Source organism: Sorex fumeus, unplaced genomic scaffold, assembly GCF_029834395.1.
Source record: "Sorex fumeus unplaced genomic scaffold, SorFum_2.1 ptg000098l, whole genome shotgun sequence".
Lineage (NCBI taxonomy): Eukaryota > Metazoa > Chordata > Mammalia > Eulipotyphla > Soricidae > Sorex > Sorex fumeus.
The window spans coordinates 63,068,677-63,091,046 of NW_026606155.1; the positions used below are offsets into that span (position 1 = coordinate 63,068,677).

General features: G+C 39.5%; 1 protein-coding gene across 3 annotated transcripts in view; it reads right to left on the reverse strand.

The window, feature by feature from the left end:
* The window catches only part of ARHGAP5 (Rho GTPase activating protein 5), a 97,582-nt gene that overhangs the window by 14,657 nt on the left and 60,555 nt on the right, over positions 1-22,370 (reverse strand). For 2 of the 3 annotated variants that reach the window (XM_056134376.1, XM_056134375.1), the window contains exon 3: positions 20,627-20,774. In XM_056134376.1, the coding sequence (XP_055990351.1) occupies positions 20,627-20,774 (148 nt within the window). The remainder of the gene's footprint in view (positions 1-20,626; positions 20,775-22,370) is intronic. The other variant, XM_056134377.1, reaches the window with a different exon arrangement.

Consider the following 22,370-nt stretch of genomic DNA (forward strand, 5'->3'; position numbering starts at 1 on the left):
TCCAGGAAACTGAAGAAACAGAAACACTCCCAAACATTTTCTATGAGGCATGTATCAACCTAATACCAAAAGCAGACAGACACCACAAAAAAAAAAAAAAAAGAATGGATGGATGGATGGAAGGAAGGAAGGAAGGAAGGAAAGAAGGAAGGAAGGAAGGAAATTACAGGACGATATCTCTGATGAACACGGATGCAAAGATCCTCAAGAAAATATTAGCAAGTAGAATTCAATGACTCATCAAAAAGATCATACACTATGACCAAGTGGGACTCATCCTGGGGATGCAAAGATAGTCTAACATTCCCGAGTCAATCAACATAATCCATCATAACAATAAAAGATAAAAACCAAGTGATCATATCAATAGACACAGACGAAGCATTTGACAAGATCCAACACTAGTCTATGATGAAAACTCTAAGCAAAATGGGAAATGAAGGCACTTTCCTCAATATAGTCAAAGTCACAAGCCCATGGCCAGCATTATTCTCAACGGGGAAAAACTAAAAGCCTTCCCTCTAAGATCAGGGACAAGTCAAGAAGACAGTCCATATTAATCACGATAAAATTATTTTACAATGTTAAGTGAAAAGGTAATTCATCAGTATGCTATGTTGCACTCTTTATGTTTTCTCTTTAGGAAACTTGAAATTAGGATTCAAAGGCATCAGGTGAGGTTCAAAACTAAGGCAAAAAAATTTCTAGGGTCTTGGTAGACAAAGTGAGCCTACCACTTCCAAAATTATTTTGCCAATTCCCCCTTTCCCCCAATTACTCAGCACCTTGCAGGAATTCTACCTTCTTTAAAGAACAAATAGGAAGCATTCACCAATTGCATCTGATGCTACTATATTGCTACTATTTTACATTCCTGGTTTCTTCCAGCATCCCACCCCCACCTGGGGTGGTTACTGCTCACTTTGGGAAACACAATATAGAGAAAAAAGGCAGAAAACCATAGATGGCTACAGTACACAAGTCAACTGAAGACTAAATATTCTTGGCTTTCATAAAATAATCTTCATCCATCCCATAGCCACTGCCAATTAAACTTTTCCATTGGCCCAGCTTTACATATTCACGAATAAATCTCTGAGAAGATACTAGAGGAGCTGCTAAAGTTTCCCAGTATACTAGCCTCTCCAGACTGAAAACCTTAGGCAGGCTCAAGAGGGAGGGGAAAGAATCCCTCTCTGGCCTAAACTCCAGCTGCTGCACCCATACCCCACACACAGCTGCTGCCATGCCAATGGTCCAACTCCACTGTTTCAAAACTAATCTCTGCAGAGACAACAAACTGATGAAAATTTCAGGTACATGGGTTTCCAGGCTGAAAAGTCTGGAATCTTTTGGGAGAGGGGGTAGGCAGTCTCCACCACCTATTCCGTAACTCCAAAAAGGCCCAGCAGCCACACGCACATCTCAGAGCCATCACCATGTAAACCTATCCATTGGCCCAGTTCTACACAACCTCCAAGTTCTACAATACTGACATCCCAGTAAGAGCACAACAAATTAGATGGGGGAAGTTACACAGAAGACAACTAAGCCCAATAAACAAAATAAACACAGAAGGCTTAAATGGCAACAAACAGCTCTGTAAAGCCTCAGAAGAGTGACTCCATGGTGACACATTACAATGTTCACTATTTTTTACTGAAGTATTTTTTGACAATTTCATCAGCCATTTAGTTGTAACAAGCAATACATTATTTTGTGCCTACTAAGGGGGCAGGCTTGGAGGGTGGTTGGGAAAAATTGGACAATGGTGGCGGCAAGTTACATTGGCTTAGTGATGAAATACTGAATTCCTGTAACAAGTGTATTATGAAAACTTTGTAAATCACTGTGTTAAAATAAAGTAAGGTAAGGTAAAGGTAAAGGCCCTCCCGTTGATCGTCGATTTGCTCGAGCGGGCCCAGTAACGTCTCCATTGGAGACTTTGTTGTTACTGTGTCTGGCATATCGAATACTCTCGGTAGCTTGCCGGGCTCTCCGAGAGGGGCGGAGGAATAAAGTAAAACAAACAAAAAAATAACTTTTATTCAAAATAATCTTAATTTTTGCATTTGGTTTCTTGCAACAAAAATAATTTGACATCCCAACACAGCCACCAAGTAAGTTTATCTATCAGCCCAGGGTTAAAGACTCATGATTAAATATCAAAAAAAGATCAACTAGCGGCTCTCTGATACTCTAGCTGAGAACTCTGGGCATCCTTGGGAGGGGGACCGGTCAAGTCTCCACCCTGCTGAAGCCTCAGCAACTGCACTTACACCCCAACAGTTGCCTCCATGCCATTGGTCTGACTCCACTGCCTCATGGATAAGTTCCACAAAGACGCCAAAATGCTGAAACTTTCAGGTGCACCTTCCACTGCCATATAAACTCACTAAGTAAAGTAAGTAAAGTAAAGGTCCTCCCGTTGATCATCGATTTGTTCGAGCAGGCCCAGTAACGTCTCCATTGGAGACTTTGTTGTTACTGTGTCTGGCATATTGAATACTCTCGGTAGCTTGCCGGGCTCTCCGAGAGGGGCGGAGGAATCGAACTCTGGTCGGCCATGTTGGCTGCGTGCAAGGCAAACACCCTACCCGCTGTGCTATCGCTCCAGCCCCCCCAGTAAAATATTCTGAATTTTTTGGAGTGTGCGGCTGCACATTTCCTCCAAATTCTACAGTAACAAGATCCCAGTAGGAGCACACAAGATTGAATGGGAATGCAACATTTAATGGTAGTAAGCAATATAAAATAACTTACTTGGACCTGCTAAGGGGGCAAGGTGGGTGGGAAAATGGGGACAATGGTAAAGGGAAGGTCACCATGGTGGTGGAACTAGGGCTGGAATACTGAATGCTTATAACAAATGCACTGTAACTTTGTAAACCAGTGTTTATATAAAGTGGGAAAAATAATTTGTATTTAAAAAGCCTTATTTCCATGGCTATCGAATTTAGAGCTGTTTATTTAGGAAACCAATATTTTAAAGGAGATAAACTGAGGTTGGAAAACAACTGGATCAGAAGGAACAACGAACAATACAAATGTGATATAATACATCTCAATATGCTAATGTCACTGGAAAACAGAAATATTGCTAAAGGTAAAACTAGTTAGTATTTAATGGTAAATGAGATGAACAGGGAGTCAAAAAAATACCTTAACCTAAAGCACTGGGAAAAGGAAACTGAAATTTTCAGATAAAGGAAAATCAAGGAAAAGGAAGTAGTTTGAAGGAAGATGAATTCAAGCAAGTCCAAGTTATCACATCCAAGCAGAAATGTTTGGTAAGCAGTCAGGAATACAGTAAAACACTGGGGTGGGAGTAATGAAGATCTGGTAAATGCCTGAAAACGAAAATGAAATATGCAAAAAATGAGATGAACACTAATGGAAGAGGCTATAATTTGTTGAAATTAAAGGTGTAACTAGAAATGGAAGAGGTATCATTAAATGGACCTATCATGTTTTGGTGTGAAACAGGATTTACTTAACTTTACTTAATAAAATGCCTATCATGGCTGCACAACAGAGTGTATGTTATATATACATTGCACCTGATATTGCACAGCATATAGTTAAAATGGTCAAGCTATTTGAGACCTAAAATAATGGCGTAAGTAAACATGCTTATGAATCAAGTTGAGTGAAATATTTTTCCTATTCTAAGAATCTCATAAAATTAGATGAAGAACTATAGAATGGTATTTGTCATAAACAAAGACGCAAAAAATCCTTAATGAAGTATTGGCAAGTCTAATTAAATGTAGCATATGAAAGAATTAAATTCCACAATCAGGTAAGATTTATTACAGGAGTCAAGACTGTTTCAACGTTAAAAAATCAATCCATTACACTGATGAATTGAAAAACCATATAATTTTATCAACAGATGCAGAAAAAACCTTTTTTTTGCTTTTTGGGTCACACCGGGCAATGCACAGGGGTGTTATTCCTGGCTCTGCACTCAGGAATTACTCCTGGCAGTGCTCAGGGGACCATATGGGATGCTGGGAATTGAACCTGGGTCAGGCGTGAGCAAGGCAAAAGCCGTGCCCACTGTGCTATCACTCCAGCCCAAAAAAAAAAAAAACTTTTGACAAAAATCTAACACAATGAATCTATCAGAAAATTATGAACAGGAATTCCCTAAACTTGTAAGATTATCCACAAAAACATGAAGCTAACATAATTTCATGGCAAAAAGTCAAAGTCAGCCAAAAGTGCCCCTCCTCCATTACTCCTTTTCAACATTGTATTGATGATCATGCTAAAGCAATCACTGTTATCACTGTCATCCCATTGTTCATTGATTTTCTCGAGCAGATGCCAGTAACGTCTTTATTCGTCCCAGCCCTGAGATTTTAGCACCCTCTCCTTATTTGCCTTTCCCAACGATTGAAGGCTCTTCCAAATGAGACCTGTTACAGTTACTGTTTTTGGCATATCAAATATGCCATGGGGAACTTGCCAGGTTCTGTCCGTGTGGGCAGTTACTCTCGGTAGCTTGCCGGGCTCTCTGAGAGACAATTATTGCTAAAGCAATAAGAAAATAAAAGGTGTAGAGATTAGGAAGACAAGTAAAATATAACTGTCTAATGTAAACTGTCACTGTCACTGTCTTCCCATTGTTCATCGATTTGCTCGAGCGGGCCCAGTAACGTCTCCATTGGAGACTTTTGTTTTTACTGTGTTTGGTATATCGAATACATCACGGGTAGCTTGCCAGGCTCTGCTGTGCGGGCGAGATACTCTCGGTAGCTTGCCAGGCTCTCCGAGAGGGGTGGAGGAATCGAACTTGGGTCAGCCATGTTGGCTGCATGCAAGGCAAACACCCTACCGCTGTGCTATGTCTAATGTAAAAAAAACAAAAACAAAAACAAAAAACAGTGGCAAAAACTCCTGGAACCAATTAGTTATTGTGGAAAGATTATGGTATACAAGGTTTACCCATATGAACACTTCCCTACATAGCAAACATTAAGTGGGATTTTAAATTTAAAATATTGTAATTTATATTCACACACCTAAAATAAATTAGTCAAAAATCTTAATAAAACATTAACAAGATCTATCACTGTCACTGTCCTCCCGTTGTTCATCGATTTGCTTGAGTGGGCCCAATAACATTGTGAGACTTGTTACTGTGTTTGGCATATCGAATATGTCATGGGTAGCTGGCCAGACGGCTGTGCAGGCGAGATACTCTTGGTAGCTTGCCGGGCTCTCCGAGAGGGGTGGAGAAATCTAACTCGGGTCAGCTGTGTTGACTGCATGCAAGGCAAACGCCTTACCCGCTTTGGCTAAGATCAAGTGTAATAACAGCTCTATGTAAGAAAAATCACAAAATTAATTAAATCAAAGAAATATAATTCATGTTCATGGTTAGGAAGATTCAACATTGTCAAAAAAGTCAGTTTTTGGTAATTTGATCTATAGATTCAATGCAATCTCACACAAACATCTCCAATATTTTATCTTACAGATATAAGCAAATTCTAAAGCCTAATATATAGAGATGAAGATCATTATTAACACAATGTTCCGAGAGATGAATGAAGTTGGAGAACTTTTACTACATGGCTGTAATGAAACCATAGAGAATACACATTGTGATAGTGGGTAAATAACAAAGAAATCAACAGAGTAAAGAACCAAGAATTAGACACCAATTAACAGTCAACAGATCTTTGACAAAGGAACAAAGTCAATAAATTAAAAAATATAAAGACACTATCATAAAAAAAAGAAAAGGTGTAAGAAATACTGGCCATCTACATGCAAAAGAAGTGAATTTGACAAAGATATTTTATCTTTTACAAAAAAAGAAACTAAAAAATATGTTATTGACTATAAAATGCAAACCTTTAAAAGGGCTAGAGAAATGTTCAATGGGCTGGGTGCAGGTTTTGCACACTGGAGTTAATGTTCAGGTTCAGTCCCCAGCACTGCAAGATTCTCTGAGCATAGCCAGAAGTAGCCAATACCAAGCACAAAGCAGGGTATGATCACTGTTAGGTATGCCTCCTCCCCAAGAGAGCAAAACCACAATAGAAAACTCCAATGACTTAGGTACAGTAGTGCCTTTTTAGCTAGCACACTAAAGGTAAAATCTATGAAAGAAATAATGACAAACATCTTACACGCTTCCTTTCTGATCTAAGCCCAGCAAAATGGTGCCAGCACATCATGGTCCAAGGATGAGGAGGGTGAGTTTGCTATTAGTAAGGTAGCAACAAAAAAAACACACTACCAAGTACATTCATTTGGGGGGCTTCAAAAAGTAAGTATTTGGGATAGAGACACAGTACGAGAAGGGACTAAGTGGAGGTTAAGGACAGAGACAGTACAAGTTTGTCTTGCTTTGCTTACTCTGGTTCAATTCCTGGCACTGAATGATTTCCTCAGCACTGCTGGGAGCAACCCCACAGCACAGAGCCAGGAGAAACCCTAGAGCACCACTGGGTGTAATCCAAACACCCTCCACCTTCCAGTCCATCCCCAAAAACACAAAAACAGGGTGTGTCTCAGATAATTAAAAAATTCAGAAGTTTCCATAAAGGAGAGAATTTCAAACATGTGCGCTGATACCAGGTTCAATAAAGGAATAAGAAAATTTACATACGTATTTGTACACAGTTGTCCAGAAAATGAAGATTTGTTAAACAAGTGATACATATTGGTTATTAATGACCACTTTAAAATTTGTAACTTGGGGCCGGAGTAATAATACAATAGGTAGGGAATATCTGCCTTGCAAGAGGCAGACCATGACTTGATCCCTAGAAAAACATAGGTCCCCCAAATCCAAACAAAAGTGATTCCTGGGTGCAGAGCAAGGAGTAAACCCTAAGCAATGCCAAGTATGCTTCCCCAAAACAAAATAAATCAAAAGTCACACCCCTCTAAACACACACACACACACACACACACACACACACACGGCAAAACACAGAAATAAAGAAATTAAAACCTTGAACTTTTGAATGGAGAAAGACAATATTAAGAGAAATAGAAGTCAGAGATGGGAAGAAACTGTGAATAATAAAAACAAACTCCACTATAAGAGTGGGAGCAATACTGAGTAGGGTGCTTTGCCTTGCACACAGATGAATCAGGGTTTGCTCCCCAGCACAACATTTGTACCCCGAAGAACCACAGGAGTGATCTCTAACAGAAAGGCTGGAGTAAGACTTGAGCACCACTGGTGTGTTTCTCTCCTTACAGAAAAAAGTGGACCAAAGATCTTAAAAGATATTCCACTGAAACGGAGAGTTACACTGGGGTAGGACTTTTGGCTAGTATGTGGCCAACTGGGGTTCCATCCCTGGCACGACATATGTTTTCCTGGGCACTTCCAGGACTGGCCTCTGAGCAGAAAGTCAGAGTAAGACCAAAGGACACTGAGGTATGGCTAAAACCAAAAATATAAATAAATAAATAAACAAATGGATTAAAGAGACAGTACATGAAGTAAGGTGCTTGCCTTGCATGTGGGCAACCTGGGTTCTACAACTCTGCAATTCCTATGGTCCCGAGTTCCTCTAGGAACTCTGAGCACAGAGCCAAGGTAAGTCCTGTCAGGTGTGCCCCCAAAAATAAAATAAACAAAATAAACTAATAAATAAAACTAATAAATAAAAACTAATAACTTCAAGGAGGAAGATAACGCAAGTAAATATATGGAAAAATGCTCTGAATTTTGTTACTAGTGAATTGCAAATTAAAATAATAATGTGCTGCTCTTCTTCTTTGTCTCCCAAGCTGTGCCGATCTTCTCCGCCACCCAGGTCAGTTTATCCATTGGTACTCAAACCCAGGACTTGGATTTCTCCCTGTAAGCCCCTAAGGCGTCCTCTTGGACGCTGGGAGAAAAGCAGCTTTGAGCCTCTGCCTCTTCCTCTTCGTCTCCCAAGCTGTGCTGATCTCCTCCGCCACCCATCAGTTCATCCGCCGGTACTCGAACCCGGGACTTGGATTTCTCCCTGCAAGCCCCCCAGGAGTCCTCTCGGACGCTGGGAGAAAAGCAGCTTTGAGCCTCTGCCTCTTCCTCTTCGTCTCCCAAGCTGTGCTGATCTTCTCCACCACCCAGTCTTTAACCCCAACACACACCAGGTTTCCGTGGGGGAGTGGCCTCTTCAGAAGTGGGCGTGGCCTAATTTTCAGCAGGCAGCCACTCATGAGGCATCAGGTAATTTACCCATACCAAGAAACCTAGTCCCCATACCTACACACCAACATGAAGGAACGCAAATCCCCACCACATGGGGAGGACAACGAAAATAATCAAGAAGACTGTAGATACTGCTCACCTAAGGGACCTCTCTGACAAAGAATTCAGATATGAAGTAATGAAGATGTTCAATCAACTCAATGAAACAGTCAGACATTTATCCAGTAACATGACAGAAAAATAGACAAATTATGGGAAGAAATGAGAGCAGAAATGTCACGAATAAAAGATTCCGTAGATGAAATAAAAACCTCAGTCTCTGCCCTCAAAAGTAGAATGACTGCAGCTGAAGAGAGAATCAGTGAGCTGGAAGATCAGCTGCACCAAGTCAACAGGCAACAACAAACAGTGGCAAGAGACCTCAAAATAGCTCTACAAAGAATCAGAGTCCTAGGAGATGATTCCAAGAGGAACAACGTTAGAATCATTGGAGTACCAGAAGCTCAGGGAAACAATCCCAATGAAAAAAACCACGGTTAAACAAATTATTGAAAAATTCCCAGAGCTCCACAATGCAGCCACTGAGGTTCAAGGAGCCCGAAGGGTGCCAGCTAAAAGAAACCCTAACAAAAACACTCCAAGACAAATCATAGTTAGAACGATCGATGCTGCAGATAGAGCTACAATACTGCAAGCAGAAAGGTCAAAGAAGGAAATCACATTCAAAGGAGCACCCCTTAGATTCACAGCAGACCTATCAGAGGAAACCCTCTAAGCCTAAAGGCAATGGTGGGATATAGTGAAAAAACTCACTGAAATGAATGCTTCACCAAGAATACTCTATCCGGCTAAACTCTCACTCAAAATCGAAGGAACGGTACACTATTTTCTAGATAAACAGCAGCTCAGGAACTTCATAGACTCAAAACCAAACCTAAAACAAGGCCTAAAGGGGCTACTATAAGACAAGACAGATCCTACAAGCACAACAGACCCTTACAGAAAGATGACACAAAACCCCCTAACAATAATCTCTCTCAAGGTCACCGGTCTAAATTCACCAATAAAGACACAGAGTGGTAAAATGGATTCAGAGACAGAACCCAACATTCTGCTGCCTACAAGAAACTCATTGGATATGCCAGACACAGTAACAACAAAGTCTCCAATGGAGACGTTACTGGGCCCGCTCGAGCAAATCGACGATCAACGGGAGGGCCTTTACCTTTACCTTTACAAGAAACTCATCTCAACAGTAAGAGCAAACACAGACTCAAGTGAAAGGATGGAAAACAATCCTGCAAGCAAACAGCTCCCTCAAAAAAGCTGGGGTGGCCATACTAGTATCCGAAAACATTAATTTCAGGTTGAAAAAGATTAGAAGGGACAGCAAAGGGTACTTTCTCTTCATCAAGGGATACATACAACAGGAAGAAATCACACTCTTAAACGTATATGCACCTAATGAGGGAACAGCTAAATACTTAAAACAACTGCTTTTACTTAAAACAACTGATTTTAAGGAGGACATTGCTAGAAACACAATAGTAGCTGGAGATCTCAACATCACCTTATCACCTCTGGATAGATCAACAAGAACAAAACTCAGCAAGGAAACACTGGCTTTGAAAGAAGAAATAGAAGAGAAAGGGCTTATATACCTATACAGGGCTTTACACCCCAAAAAGTAAGAATACACATTCTTTCCCAGTGTGCATGGAACATTTTCCAAAATAGACCATGTCCTAGGCCACAAAACACACCTCAATAGAATCAGAAAGATAAAAATAGTATCAACCATCTTTTCAGACCACGATGCACTGAGAATAGATGTGAATCACACCCAGACACGGAGAACCAAATCAAACACCTGAAATTAAACAACTCAGTGCTGAACAAGGAGTGGATTAGGAAGGAAGTCAAGGACAAAATCAAAAGATACTTAGAAACAAATGAGAATGAAGACACAAGCTACCAGAACTTATGGGATGCAGCTAAAGCCGTATTAAGGGGAAAATTTATAGCTCTGCAAGCATATCTCAGAGCGGAAGAAAGGATGAACATAACAACTTGACTTCACAGCTCAAGATCTTAGAAAAGGATCAATAGAAGGAGCCCAAATCAGGCAGAAGGAAAGAGATCATAAAACTTAGAGCAGAAATCAACGACATGGAAACCAAAGAAACAATCCGAAAGATCAATGAAACCAAGAGCTGGTTCTCCGAGAAAATAAATTAGATAGATAAACCACTAGCAACACTCACAAAGAAACAGAGAGAGAGAACCCTAATAAATGGAATCAGAAATAAGATTGGGGATATCACAACAGAAAGCAAAGAAATTCAAAGGATCATCAGAGACTACTTGTTTCTGTATGCCACGAAACAAGAGAACCTAGAAGAAATGGAAAAATTCCTGAATTCCGATAATCTCCCAGCGCTGAATCATAAAGACATAGAGTACCTGAATAGACCTATTACCATCAAAGAAATTGAAACTATAATCAAAAGTCTTCCCAAAAACAAAAGCCCAGGTCCAGATGGAAACACTAGTGAATTTTTCCAAACATTTAAAGAGGATTTATTGCCAGTTCCTCTCAAGCTTCTTCAGGAAACTGAAAAAAACAGAAACTCGCCCAAAGAGTTTCTATGAAGCCCGTATCTCTCTAATACCAAAAGGAAACAAAGACACCACAAGAAAAGAAAACTACAGGCCGAAATCCCTGATGAACATGGATGCGAAGATTCTCAACAAAATACTAGCAAATAAAATTCAACAACTCATCAAAAAGATCATACACCATGACCAAGTGGGATTCATCCTGGGGATGCAAGGATGGTTCAACATTCGGAAATCAATCAACATAATCCATCATATCAACAAAAGAAAAGATAAAAATCATACGATCATAGCAATAGATGCAGAGAAAGCATTTGACAAGATCCAGCCCCCGTTTATAATGAAAACCCTCACCAAAATGGAGATAGAGGGGACTTTACTCAATATAGTTAAAGCTATCTACCACAAGCCTACAGCAAGCATCATCCTCAATGGGGAAAAACTGAGAGTCTTTCCACTAAGATCAGGAACGAGACAAGGATGCCCACTCTCTCCACTACTGTTCAATATAGTACTGGAAGTACTTGCAATAGCAATTAGGCAAGAAAAAGATATTTAGAAAATCTAGGTAGGAAAGGAAGAAATCAAACTCTCACTATTTGCAGATGATATGATACTATACTTAGAGAACCCTAAAACCTCTACCAAGAAATTCCTAGAAACAATAGACGTGTATAGCAAAGTTGCAGGCTATAAAATCAATACCCAAAAGTCCATGGCTTTACTATACACAAACAGTGAGAGAGAAGAAAGTGACATGAAGAAAACAACCCCGTTCACAATTGTGCCCCAGAAAATCAAGTACCTAGGAAACAACTAAGGAAGCAAAGGACCTGTACAAAGAAAACTACAAATCGCTACTTCAGGAAATAAAAGAGGACACGAAGAAATGGAAAGATATCCCCTGCTCATGAATCGGGAGAATTAACATTGTCAAAAGGGCAATACTTTCCAAAGCACTGTACAAATTCAATGCGATTCCTGTTATGATACCCATGACATTCTTCAAAGAAATGGAGCAAACACTCCTGAAATCTATAAGGAACAATAAGCCCCCATGAATAGCTAAAGCAATCCTTGGGAAAAAGAAAATGGGAGGAATCAACTTAACTTCAAACTCTACTGCAAAGCAGTAATAATTAAAACAGCATGGTACTGGAACAAAGCATGGTAGACCAATGGAACAGGGTTGAATATACTGACATCTCCCCTCAAGCATATGATCACCTAGTCTTCGATAAGGGGGCAAGAAAAGTGAAGTGGAGTAAGGAAAGCCTCTTTAACAAATTGTGCTGGCAAAACTGGATGGCTACATGCAAAAAAGTGGCTCAAATCTCTGCCTAACGCCATGTACAAAAGTAAGATCAAAATGGATTAAAGACCTCAACATCAGACCAGAATCCATAAGGTACATTGAAGACAAAGTTGGCAAAACTCTCCATGATATTGAAGCTTATGGTATCTTCAAAGATTTCACGCCACTGGCAAGGCAAGTGAAAACAGAGATAGATGAATGGGACTATCTTAAACTAAGAAGCTTCTGCACCTCAAAAGAAACCGTGACCAAAATACAAAGACAGTCTACAGAATGGGAAAGGATATTCACCCAATACACATCCAACAAGGGGTTGATATCAAAGATATACAAAGTACTGGTTGAACTCCACAAGAAGAAAACATCCAACCCCATTAAAAACTGGGGCAACAAAGTAAACAGAAACTTTCTCAAAGAAGAAATCCGAATGGCTAAAAGGCACACAAGAACATGCTCTACATCATTAATCATCAGGGAGATGCAGATCAAAGCAACAATGAGATATCATTTCACAACACAAAGACTGGCCCACATCCGAAAGAGCAAAACCAATTGGTGCTGTCCTGGATGTGGCGAGAAATGGACCCTCCTTCACTGCTGGTGGGAATGCTGACGGGCTCAGTCCTTTTGGAAAACACTATGGATGATTCTCAAAAAATTAGTAATTGAGCTCCCATCTGACCCATCAATACCACTCCTGGGAATATATCCCAGAGAGGAAAAAAAGTATAGTCGAAGTGACATCTGCACTCGTTTATTCATTGCAGCACTGTTTACAATAGACAGAATCTGGAAAAAACCTGAGTGCCCGAGAACAGATGACTGGTTAAAGAAACTTTGGTACATCTACACAATGGAGTACTATGTACCTGTTAGAAAAGATGAAGTCATGAAATTTACATACAAGTGGTACTACATGGAAAGTTATCATGTTAAGCAAAATGAGTCAGAAAGAGGGATAGACATAGAAAGATTGCATTCATCGGGGGAACATAAAGTAACAAAATAGGAGACTAACACCCAAGAGTGGCCGAGATTAGTACCAGGAGTTTTGCTCCATGGCTTGGAGGCCAGCCACACACTACCAAAAAGGGAGCTCAGATAGAGAAAGGAGCACCAAGTAAAGGGTGTTGGGAGGATCCTCCCAGGATGGGAGAAGCATGCTGAAAGTAGACTTTAGACTGAACCTGATTGCCACTCAATACAAACCACATCACCCAAAAGGAGAGAGAGAATGAAAGGGAATGCCCTGCCACAGAGGCAGGGTGAGATGGGGGGGATGGTGCTGGGAGGGACAGGGGGGATGGGGCTGGGAGGGATACTGGGATCAGTGGTGGTGGAGAATAGGCACTGGGTGGAGGGATGGGTGTTCGATCATTGTATTACTGAAACCCAAGCACAAAAAATTGTAAATCTACAACTATACCTCATGGTGTTTCACTAACAAAAATAAAAAAAAAAAAAGTAAATGATGGAGAATGGGCACTAGTGGAGGGATGGGTACTGGATCATTATATAACTGAAATCCAAGCACAAAAATTTGTAAGTCTACAACTGTACCTCATGGTGTTTCACTAATACAAATTTAAAGTGAAAAAATTCTTCAAAACAGCAAGTGTAAATGCTAACGTATAAATAAAACATACTTTAAGAAATTTAATTTACCTTAATTAAAAAAATTTCATTCATCTGCTTCACATCCAAACTTGGTACATAATAGGAAAAAGCAAAGTTTTCAGTATTTAATGAACATCAATGGAATTTGGAATTTTAAGTCTTACAGTAACGTCTCCATTGGAGACTTTGTTGTTACTGTGTCTGGCATATCGAATACTCTCGGTAGCTTGCCGGGCTCTCCGAGAGGGGCGGAGGAATCGAACTCGGGTCGGCCATGTTGGCCGCTTGTAAGGCGAACGCCCTACCGCTGTGCTATCGCTCCAGCCAGAGACATAGAAACGAATCTCGGAACTGAGTAGCTTTTTGCAGAGATGCCTCCGGACTTTGCAACAGGTCACTTTCGCCGGGCTACTCCAGATGGGAACAAGTGCTGTCCCTCCGCCTGACTCCCAGGATTCCCGGCAGCCACCGTTTTCCAGAACTCAATGAAGAGTCCAGGTATGTGGGAGCCGTAGCGGCAAAGGCCAGGCCTCAAGGGACAGGGGAGGGGCCAGTCTCTTTCTTTCCCCACCCTACTCTATGGGACTCTGAGATGACACCCACAAACTGCCCTCAAAAACAACAGGAGTATACTTGAAGTCAAGGAATACCAAGAAGCCACCTGGAAGGTAAGAAAGATTCTACCTAGAGTTTTATGTGGACTGTAACCAAGTTAGAATCTTGACTTAAAATTTTACCATTCAGATCAGAGTGAATAAACTTTGGTTGTTTGTTTTAAGAGAGTGTTTCTAAATCTTCTATCAACCATAGCCTCCTCTGACCCCCCTGCCTGCCCTAATGGTTGTCCCACTCATCTTGTGCTGTGGTCCCCAACTTAATGAGATTTTCACCTTGGCCCCTAGGAACATTTTAAGAACCCCAACAAGGGGTCATATATGCATCCTCTCCTTGAGAAATACTGCTAAGTAACTTAAGAGGTCTGGTTACAACAGCCCCAGAAAACTGATACAGAAGGGGATTTCCTCAGTTTGATAGAGTATATGAAAAAAAAAACACTACGATCACAAGGTGAAAGAACAAAATCTTTCTTCTGAAGTAACAAAAAACAAAAGGCGCCTGCATTTACTATAGCTAATCATCACTGCACTGGATATTCTTTTGAACCAGAACAATTAGACAAGACAAATTATGCATATTTTAAAAAAAGTTATGCTATGCCTTATTCACAGAGAATATGATCTTATAAATACAGAAAATGCCTACTACAGAAAAAATCAAAATGCTAATTTAAATTTCAGCTACATTATAGTATGCAGATCACAAAAAAATTAGTTCTGGATACTACCAACAAACATTCCAAAAACAAAATTAAGGAAACAATTCTGTATAAAAGAAAATTCGGGCTGGAGCGATAGCACAACGGGTAGGGCGTTCGCCTTACAAGCGGCCAACATGGCCGACCCGAGTTCGATTCCTCCGCCCCTCTCGGAGAGCCCGGCAAGCTACCGAGAGTATTCGATATGCCAGACACAGTAACAACAAAGTCTCCAATGGAGACGTTACTGGGCCCGCTCGAGCAAATCGACGATCAATGGGAGGGCCTTTCCAAAGAATAATCATAATTACCCTCCTTAGGCAACCTGGTGGTCCTCCACTCCCGGAGGATCACCATATTGATGCCAAACTTAGTGCGGACACCCGATCAGCATAGCGCACTACATACCGCCCAGAACTCCTGGACTCAAGCGATCCTCCGGCCTCAGCCTCCCGAGTAGCTGGGACTACAGGCGCTGGAGCGATTAGCACAGCAGTAGGGCCTTACAACCAGCCAACATGGCTAACCCGAGTTCGATTCCTCTGCCCCTCTCAGAGAGCCCGGCAAGCTACCCAGAGTATCTCGCCCGCATGGCAGAGCCTGGCAAGCTACCCGTGACGTATTCAGTATGCCAAACACAGTAACAACAAGTCTCATGATGGAGACATTACTGGGCCCGCTCGAGCAAATCGATGAACAACAGGAGGACTGTGACTGTGACCATAATTAAGGAAGAGCAATATCTACACACTAAAAACAAAGTAAATAAAAACTATAAAGGGATACTGTGAGAAATTAAGGAAAACCTGAATTGCGCTGGAACGATAGCACAGCGGTAGGGCGTTCGCCTTACAAGCGGCCAACATGGCCGACCCGAGTTCGATTCCTCCGCCCCTCTCGGAGAGCCTGGCAAGCTACCGAGAGTCTTTGATATGCCAAACACAGTAACAACAAAGTCTCCAATGGAGACGTTACTGGGCCCGCTCGAGCAAATCGACGATCAACGGGAGGGCCTTTACCTTTACCTTACCTATTTATTTACAGCATAGTATTATTGTGGACGCAATATTACTAAAGTAATATTGTAGTTCAAAATCCATAAAAAAAGGGGATAGAATGGTAAACTAAAACAGTAAGAAGGGTTGGAGAGATAGTAAGTACAGGGGTCAATTGTAGTGGTACCTTGAACTGCAGGGCCCTCGATATACCACTGATTCCCTGGTCTAAAAGGCAAAGTATCAGTGGGAGCAAGTAGTCCTGAGATCCTGAGCACCAGAGTTATTGGGCGACAAATATAGTAAAGACAGAATAGTAACAGCATTAGCAGGATATAGAAAAATTAGAAATCTTCTTGAAAATTGCTGATGGAAATATTGTTACATCCTCTGTGGAAACAGTTTGAAGATTCCTTTAAAAAGTAAAATGGGGGGGTGGGGAGGGGGCTTGAGCAATAGTACAGCGGGTAGGATGCTTGCCTTGCATGTGACTGTCCTGGTTTGGATCCCCACATCCCACAAGGTCCCCCCAAGGCCACCAGGAGTGATCCCTTGAGCGCAAAGACAGGAGTCAACCCTTTCCTCAACCCTTTGGGTCACCAGGCATGGTCCAAAACCCACCAAAATAGTAACACAGAAATACCAAAAGACCTATCAGTCTACTCCTAGGTATGTAACCAAACCAAAAGGATTAAAAGCAGGTACCAGAACAAATATGCATAGTAATTTTGTCAACAGATATTCAATGGGTGGAAACAAATCAGTCTACCAGCAGATGGCTGGAGCGATAGCACAGCAGTAGGGCATTTGCCTTGCGCACAACCAGCCGGCCAAACCAGGTTCTATTCCTCCGCCCCTCTCAGAGAGCCCAGCAAGGTACCAAGAGTATCTCGCCCACACAGCAAAGCCTGGCAAGCTACCCGTGACTTATTCAATATGCCAAACACAGTAAGAACAAGTCTCAAAATGAAGACATTACTGAGCCCGCTCAAGCAAAATCGAGGAACAATGGGAGGACAGTGACAGTGACCAGCAGATAAGAAACATAATGTGGTATATTCATAAAGACAAATGCTACAACAGATGAACCTCAAAACATGCATACAAGCCAGACCAGAGGTCACATACTATATGGTCCCATTTACATAAATTACAAAATAAATTAATCCAGAGACAAAAAAATAAACTGACGGTTGCAAGAGGCTGGAGCAACAGCATAATAATAAAAAATCCAATACTCTTTAGGGGAAAACTAGAAAATTTACCTCTCAATAGCACAGCGGGTAGGGCGTTCGCCTTACAAGCGGCCAACATGGCCGACCCGAGTTCGATTCCTCCGCCCCTCTCAGAGAGCCTGGCAAGCTACTGAGAGTATTTGATATGCCAAACACAGTAACAACAAAATCTCCAATGGAGACGTTACTGGGCCCGCTCGAGCAAATCGACGATCAACGGGAGGGCCTTTACCTTTACCTTTACCTAATATAAAAGTAATAATGTCTGACATAAAAATGACCAACAAAAAAGTAAACTGATATCCTGTCTTTAGTTTTGAAATTAAATTAACCCTGGATAAAAGGTACCTTTTCCTTAAGAGTCCGTAACCACTAGTTTGATACTACCTCTATATTGTAGAAGTACTTTAACCAGCAGGCCTGTTACACCCACATGACTGTGTGTTAAGTACTTACAATGGAACAAACTGCTTTTCCACACTTAAAAAAGATCAGACAGACAGCAAAGGAAAAAACATATATCCCATAAGAAGAAAAACCAAGACACAAACCTAAAAATATTTACTCATTTACAATATTTATAATCGTACAGTAATTCTAAAATATTACTAATTGATAAAACAGTAAGCCAAGAATCCTAAAAACAGCGATTATGATTTTGGCAAACATACTCAGTTAGTACATAATTTATGAGAAAATATTAATGGACAGAAATATGAAGCACATAAACATAAGTAAATAGAACTTTTAGGTCTAACTGTTAAAACGGGGAAAAAAAACAATCGATTTTAAAAAGTGATGGCAAAGCAATTCAAAACATGGTGCTTGGTGTGACCAAAAAACAAAACAAAAAAAAGGGGGGGGGAATTTTTTTAAAACAAATATTATAAATATTTACATGGTGCCTAAAATACAGCTGAATTAAAATACATGATAAAAACAACGATTAGGAAGGCTACAGATACTGTTAATATTCTACAATATTAAATAGTTCCAGATAAATAATTTCTAATACACAACAAAATAGAAATCTTGCAAGTACTGAGAACTGGAAGAAAATAGTAACAACATACTGGCCAAACATACTGTCAACATATGTTGTATGTAGCTAAAAACAAAGCTTACAAGAACCTGCAATATTACGTATTATGTACAGACTACTGTAAAAAGAAAAACCAATAATATAAGCTTCTGTTTTAAGAACCTATAAAGAAACCAAGTGAAAGAAGACACATACTATTATGGTAACTTAGATGGAAAGGTCAAACTCCTCAAACTACCAATGCTTATTACTCAAGAAAAAATGAAAATCTGAACAATAAAGGAATCTAATCCAGTTTAAGGAAAAAGAAATAAAAGCAAACCCTGCTTATAGAATTCCAGGTCTCAACAGCTTCACCAGTAATTTCTACAATATTTGAAAAAGAAATTCAGTAATTTTTACCAAAAGTTGAGGAAAAATACGCAAGTTTTTTCTAGAAAATACACCATCTATAATGTCAACTTTACTCTTGTACACTAAAAAAAAAAAAAAAAAGAAGCCAAAAACAACAGATCAGACTATTCAGGATGTAAAAATCCTAACATTTTAACTAACTGAATTGAGCAACATATAATAAAGATGACATGCAGTGTTTATTCCCAGGACACATAGATTATTTTGGGAATATACCCTAACGGCCCTTAAAACACAATCCAGTAAAGCCATCTAAAGTGCTATATTCAAATCTGAACTAAAGTTGCTAACTATAGGGGAAGATAAAAGCTATTTTAACCATAACACTAATGAACTGCAGTTACTGAGGAAGAGAGCATATCCAGCATTACTCAGGGCTTACTGTACACTCTGCGCTCAGGGATCATTCCTGCTGCATCTTTGGGGACCATATGGGGTACTGGGGATAGAACCCAGATCAGCATGTGCAAGGAAAATGCCTCTCCTACTATACTATGAATCTTTCCAAGTCCCTTTATTTCTTTGTAGACTGTCAGTAAACACTTCCTACTGAACAGGTAACCCAAAAATGCCCAAAAGTGAGCTCATAATCAAACTAAAGGGAGAGGACATATATTTAAGTCTGGTCGACCCGAGTTCGATTCCTCCGCCCCTCTCGGAGAGCCCAGCAAGCTACCAAGAGTATCTCGCCCGCACGGCAGAGCCTGGCAAGCTCCCCGTGACGTATTCGATATGCCAGACACAGTAACAACAAAGTCTCCAATGGAGACGTTACTGGGCCCGCTCGAGCAAATATTTAAGTCATAACTGCTAAAACTTTGGGTTACAGAAAAAAAATTTTTAAATGAAAATTATTATTATTTTGGTTTTAGACCCACACCTAGCAGTACTAGGGGATATGTGGTGTTGGTTATTGAGCACAGGCCTCCTGCAAGCACGTGTTCAGTCTGTTGAGCTTGTTCTCCAGGACAAAAAATTTGTTTTAAAATAAATTTACCATTAATTATCAGTGTTTGATTTAAATACATATTTAATATATCCAGATTACATTAGTATCTCAGGTGAAAGGAATTGCATGTGGAAAAAAGTTTAAGATTCCTAAACTTTTATTATTAAGCAGCTTAAAAATAACAACCTTGATTTTTCAAATAGAATGTATGCATTCTATTTAAATATTTTTAATCAAAGAAACTCATTAAGAGCAAATAAAGATAAAATGAAATTAGTTCATGTTTCCAAATCATTAAATTCTGTAGTTCACTCATTAAGGGTTCATGGCCACCCATGTTCATTTTAAAAGCACATAAAGTATAATATTCTGCCTTTATTTCTCAAGTCTAACTAGTTCATAATCATTTGTATAGATTATAAGAACCAGCACATTTTAAAAATAATAAGCACATCTATACTCCTTAAAAATATACTCCTCAAACCATATAAATCACATTAAGCATTAAGCTGGTGTTGCTCAAGTTACATCACAAGTTGTCTTTCATATAGTAATATGAATTGCTATGAATTTTACAAGAACAATTTATATGAAGTTTGGGCAATAAGTAGTACTAAGACATAATAAAAAAAACTTTTGAAGTACTAACTTAAGCAGTAAAAACTTCTTTATTAAAGAGTATCAATTTAATTATCAAGTCACTCCTCATTCCAGAATAACTTTTTTTTGGCATTCAAACGAACATTTATTCAAGGTAAGTCGAGCAAAATCATTATCAGTAAATAACAAATTTCTAATATTGGATGATTACTGCTAGACTTAATACTCAAGATGATCATAATTTCAATAATTACAACTTTGTATCTTTAAAAATTTAGCTCTAACTAAACTGTTGGTATAGGAATAGAATAAAACCTGCCAAACATCTTTTAATGATGCTTCTACCCACCTGTATCTTCAATAAATTTCACACATTTTTCAACAAATAGTGGTATAGGATTCTCAGCTGTAACCAGATCCTGGAGGGGCATTCCAAAGTAATTACTTTCCCAATTTCTACGTGTTGGTGGATTGAAGTTCTTAGTTTTCTTTTTCTGCTATAAGAGAAAATTCACATGAAAACTATTAAAATTTCTCCCCAAAATAATTAAGATTTCCATTAGAAAAACAATATTAAGCCACATAAATACCATTTTGTATTAAAATATATTTAAATGTATTTTAAAACTACATCCAAACTAGATGTTCACCAATGAGAAAATCAGTAAATAAACCTTGCTAGAAACAACAACTCGAGCAATAAAGCAATCTAAAGATAAAAGTGAGCAGAACAAAAATGGTAGACACTGGCCACTGGACATGTAATTGGAAAATAAAATACGTGGGCAAGTAAGACTGGTAAAGGTTTTTTTTTTTTTCTTTTCTTCTTTTAAAATATCGACTCAAAGGAAATACTAGGCTTAAATTAAATTTTATTCAGTCTTTGGGGCAGGATCTAGAAGAGATTTTGTCCATTACTCTACAGGCAACAATTCAATAAAACTTTATTAATTGTACCTACATATTTTTTAGTCTCATCAGTTGTCTTTTATTTTCCCATTCCTATCTACATCTAAAATTTCAGGTACCTTTTATAAATAATTACCAAAAACATTTTCATAGTATTAAAGAAATAAACCACAACAGAGAACAATGTGTCCTTAACCAGAAAGTAAATATCTCAAAACCTAAGATTTGAATTAAATTCAACCACTAAAGAGTCAGTTTCTAAAACAGGCTATAGAGTAAATATCTCTTCAGATAAATCTGTTGTGAGAATCAAAGGAAAGATAAAAATGAGATCTTCAGAAATTTAAGGATGTTAGAGCACTTATGTTGATAATAATCCTTCTTTTCTTATCAGTCTAAGTTTATCAGTATTTTCTCTAACACAAATCATAAGTCTTTACATTAAGAACTTACCAAAAAAAAAAAAAAGAAAGCTTTTCCTAATCAGAAAAGCAGGGTTGATGAGGGAGGGAGCATACAGGCAGAATTTTAAATGCCTAAAACAGGAATTATCCTCACCTTAATTTCCTTTTTTCCTAGAGACTCTCCTTTAGATGGGATCCTTGAAGTATTCCCCAAACATTCACTTCAATTATAGGTTGCTCCACCTAGCAAATTTCTGAGTTCACAAAATTTAATTTCTAAGTCTCATCTACAATGGTTATGCCTCTTTATCTCTCTGGTGATACACAACAAGTACAGTGTGTATAGGTTACACACAGTATAACTAGGTGTCTACATAATGTTGCCAACAAGGCCATGGAATTTTTAAGATTTAATCTGGAGTTGAGAAGATGGCTCCTGGGAGTACAAACCCAGGGTTCAATCCCCAGCATGGTGCCCAGAATATTAATGGGTGTGGCCCCCAACAACAACAAACTCACCAAGTAGCATGGACCCTTTTTTGAGGGGAGGGTTGAGGGTCACTGCCAGAGGTGCACAGGGGCTATTACTGGGGCTGGGACTGAACTAAAGTCGGCCACATGCTATTCCCTGAACTCTGTCTGACTCAGGTCCTTACTCCTTAAATAATCCTTCAAATTGTATGATTACTATCAAAACAGACCAATGCACAAGGGAAAGGAATGGAAAGGACACCAATAACTTCAAAGTTGAGGTAGGGGTGAATCCACAAGTACTTGGGG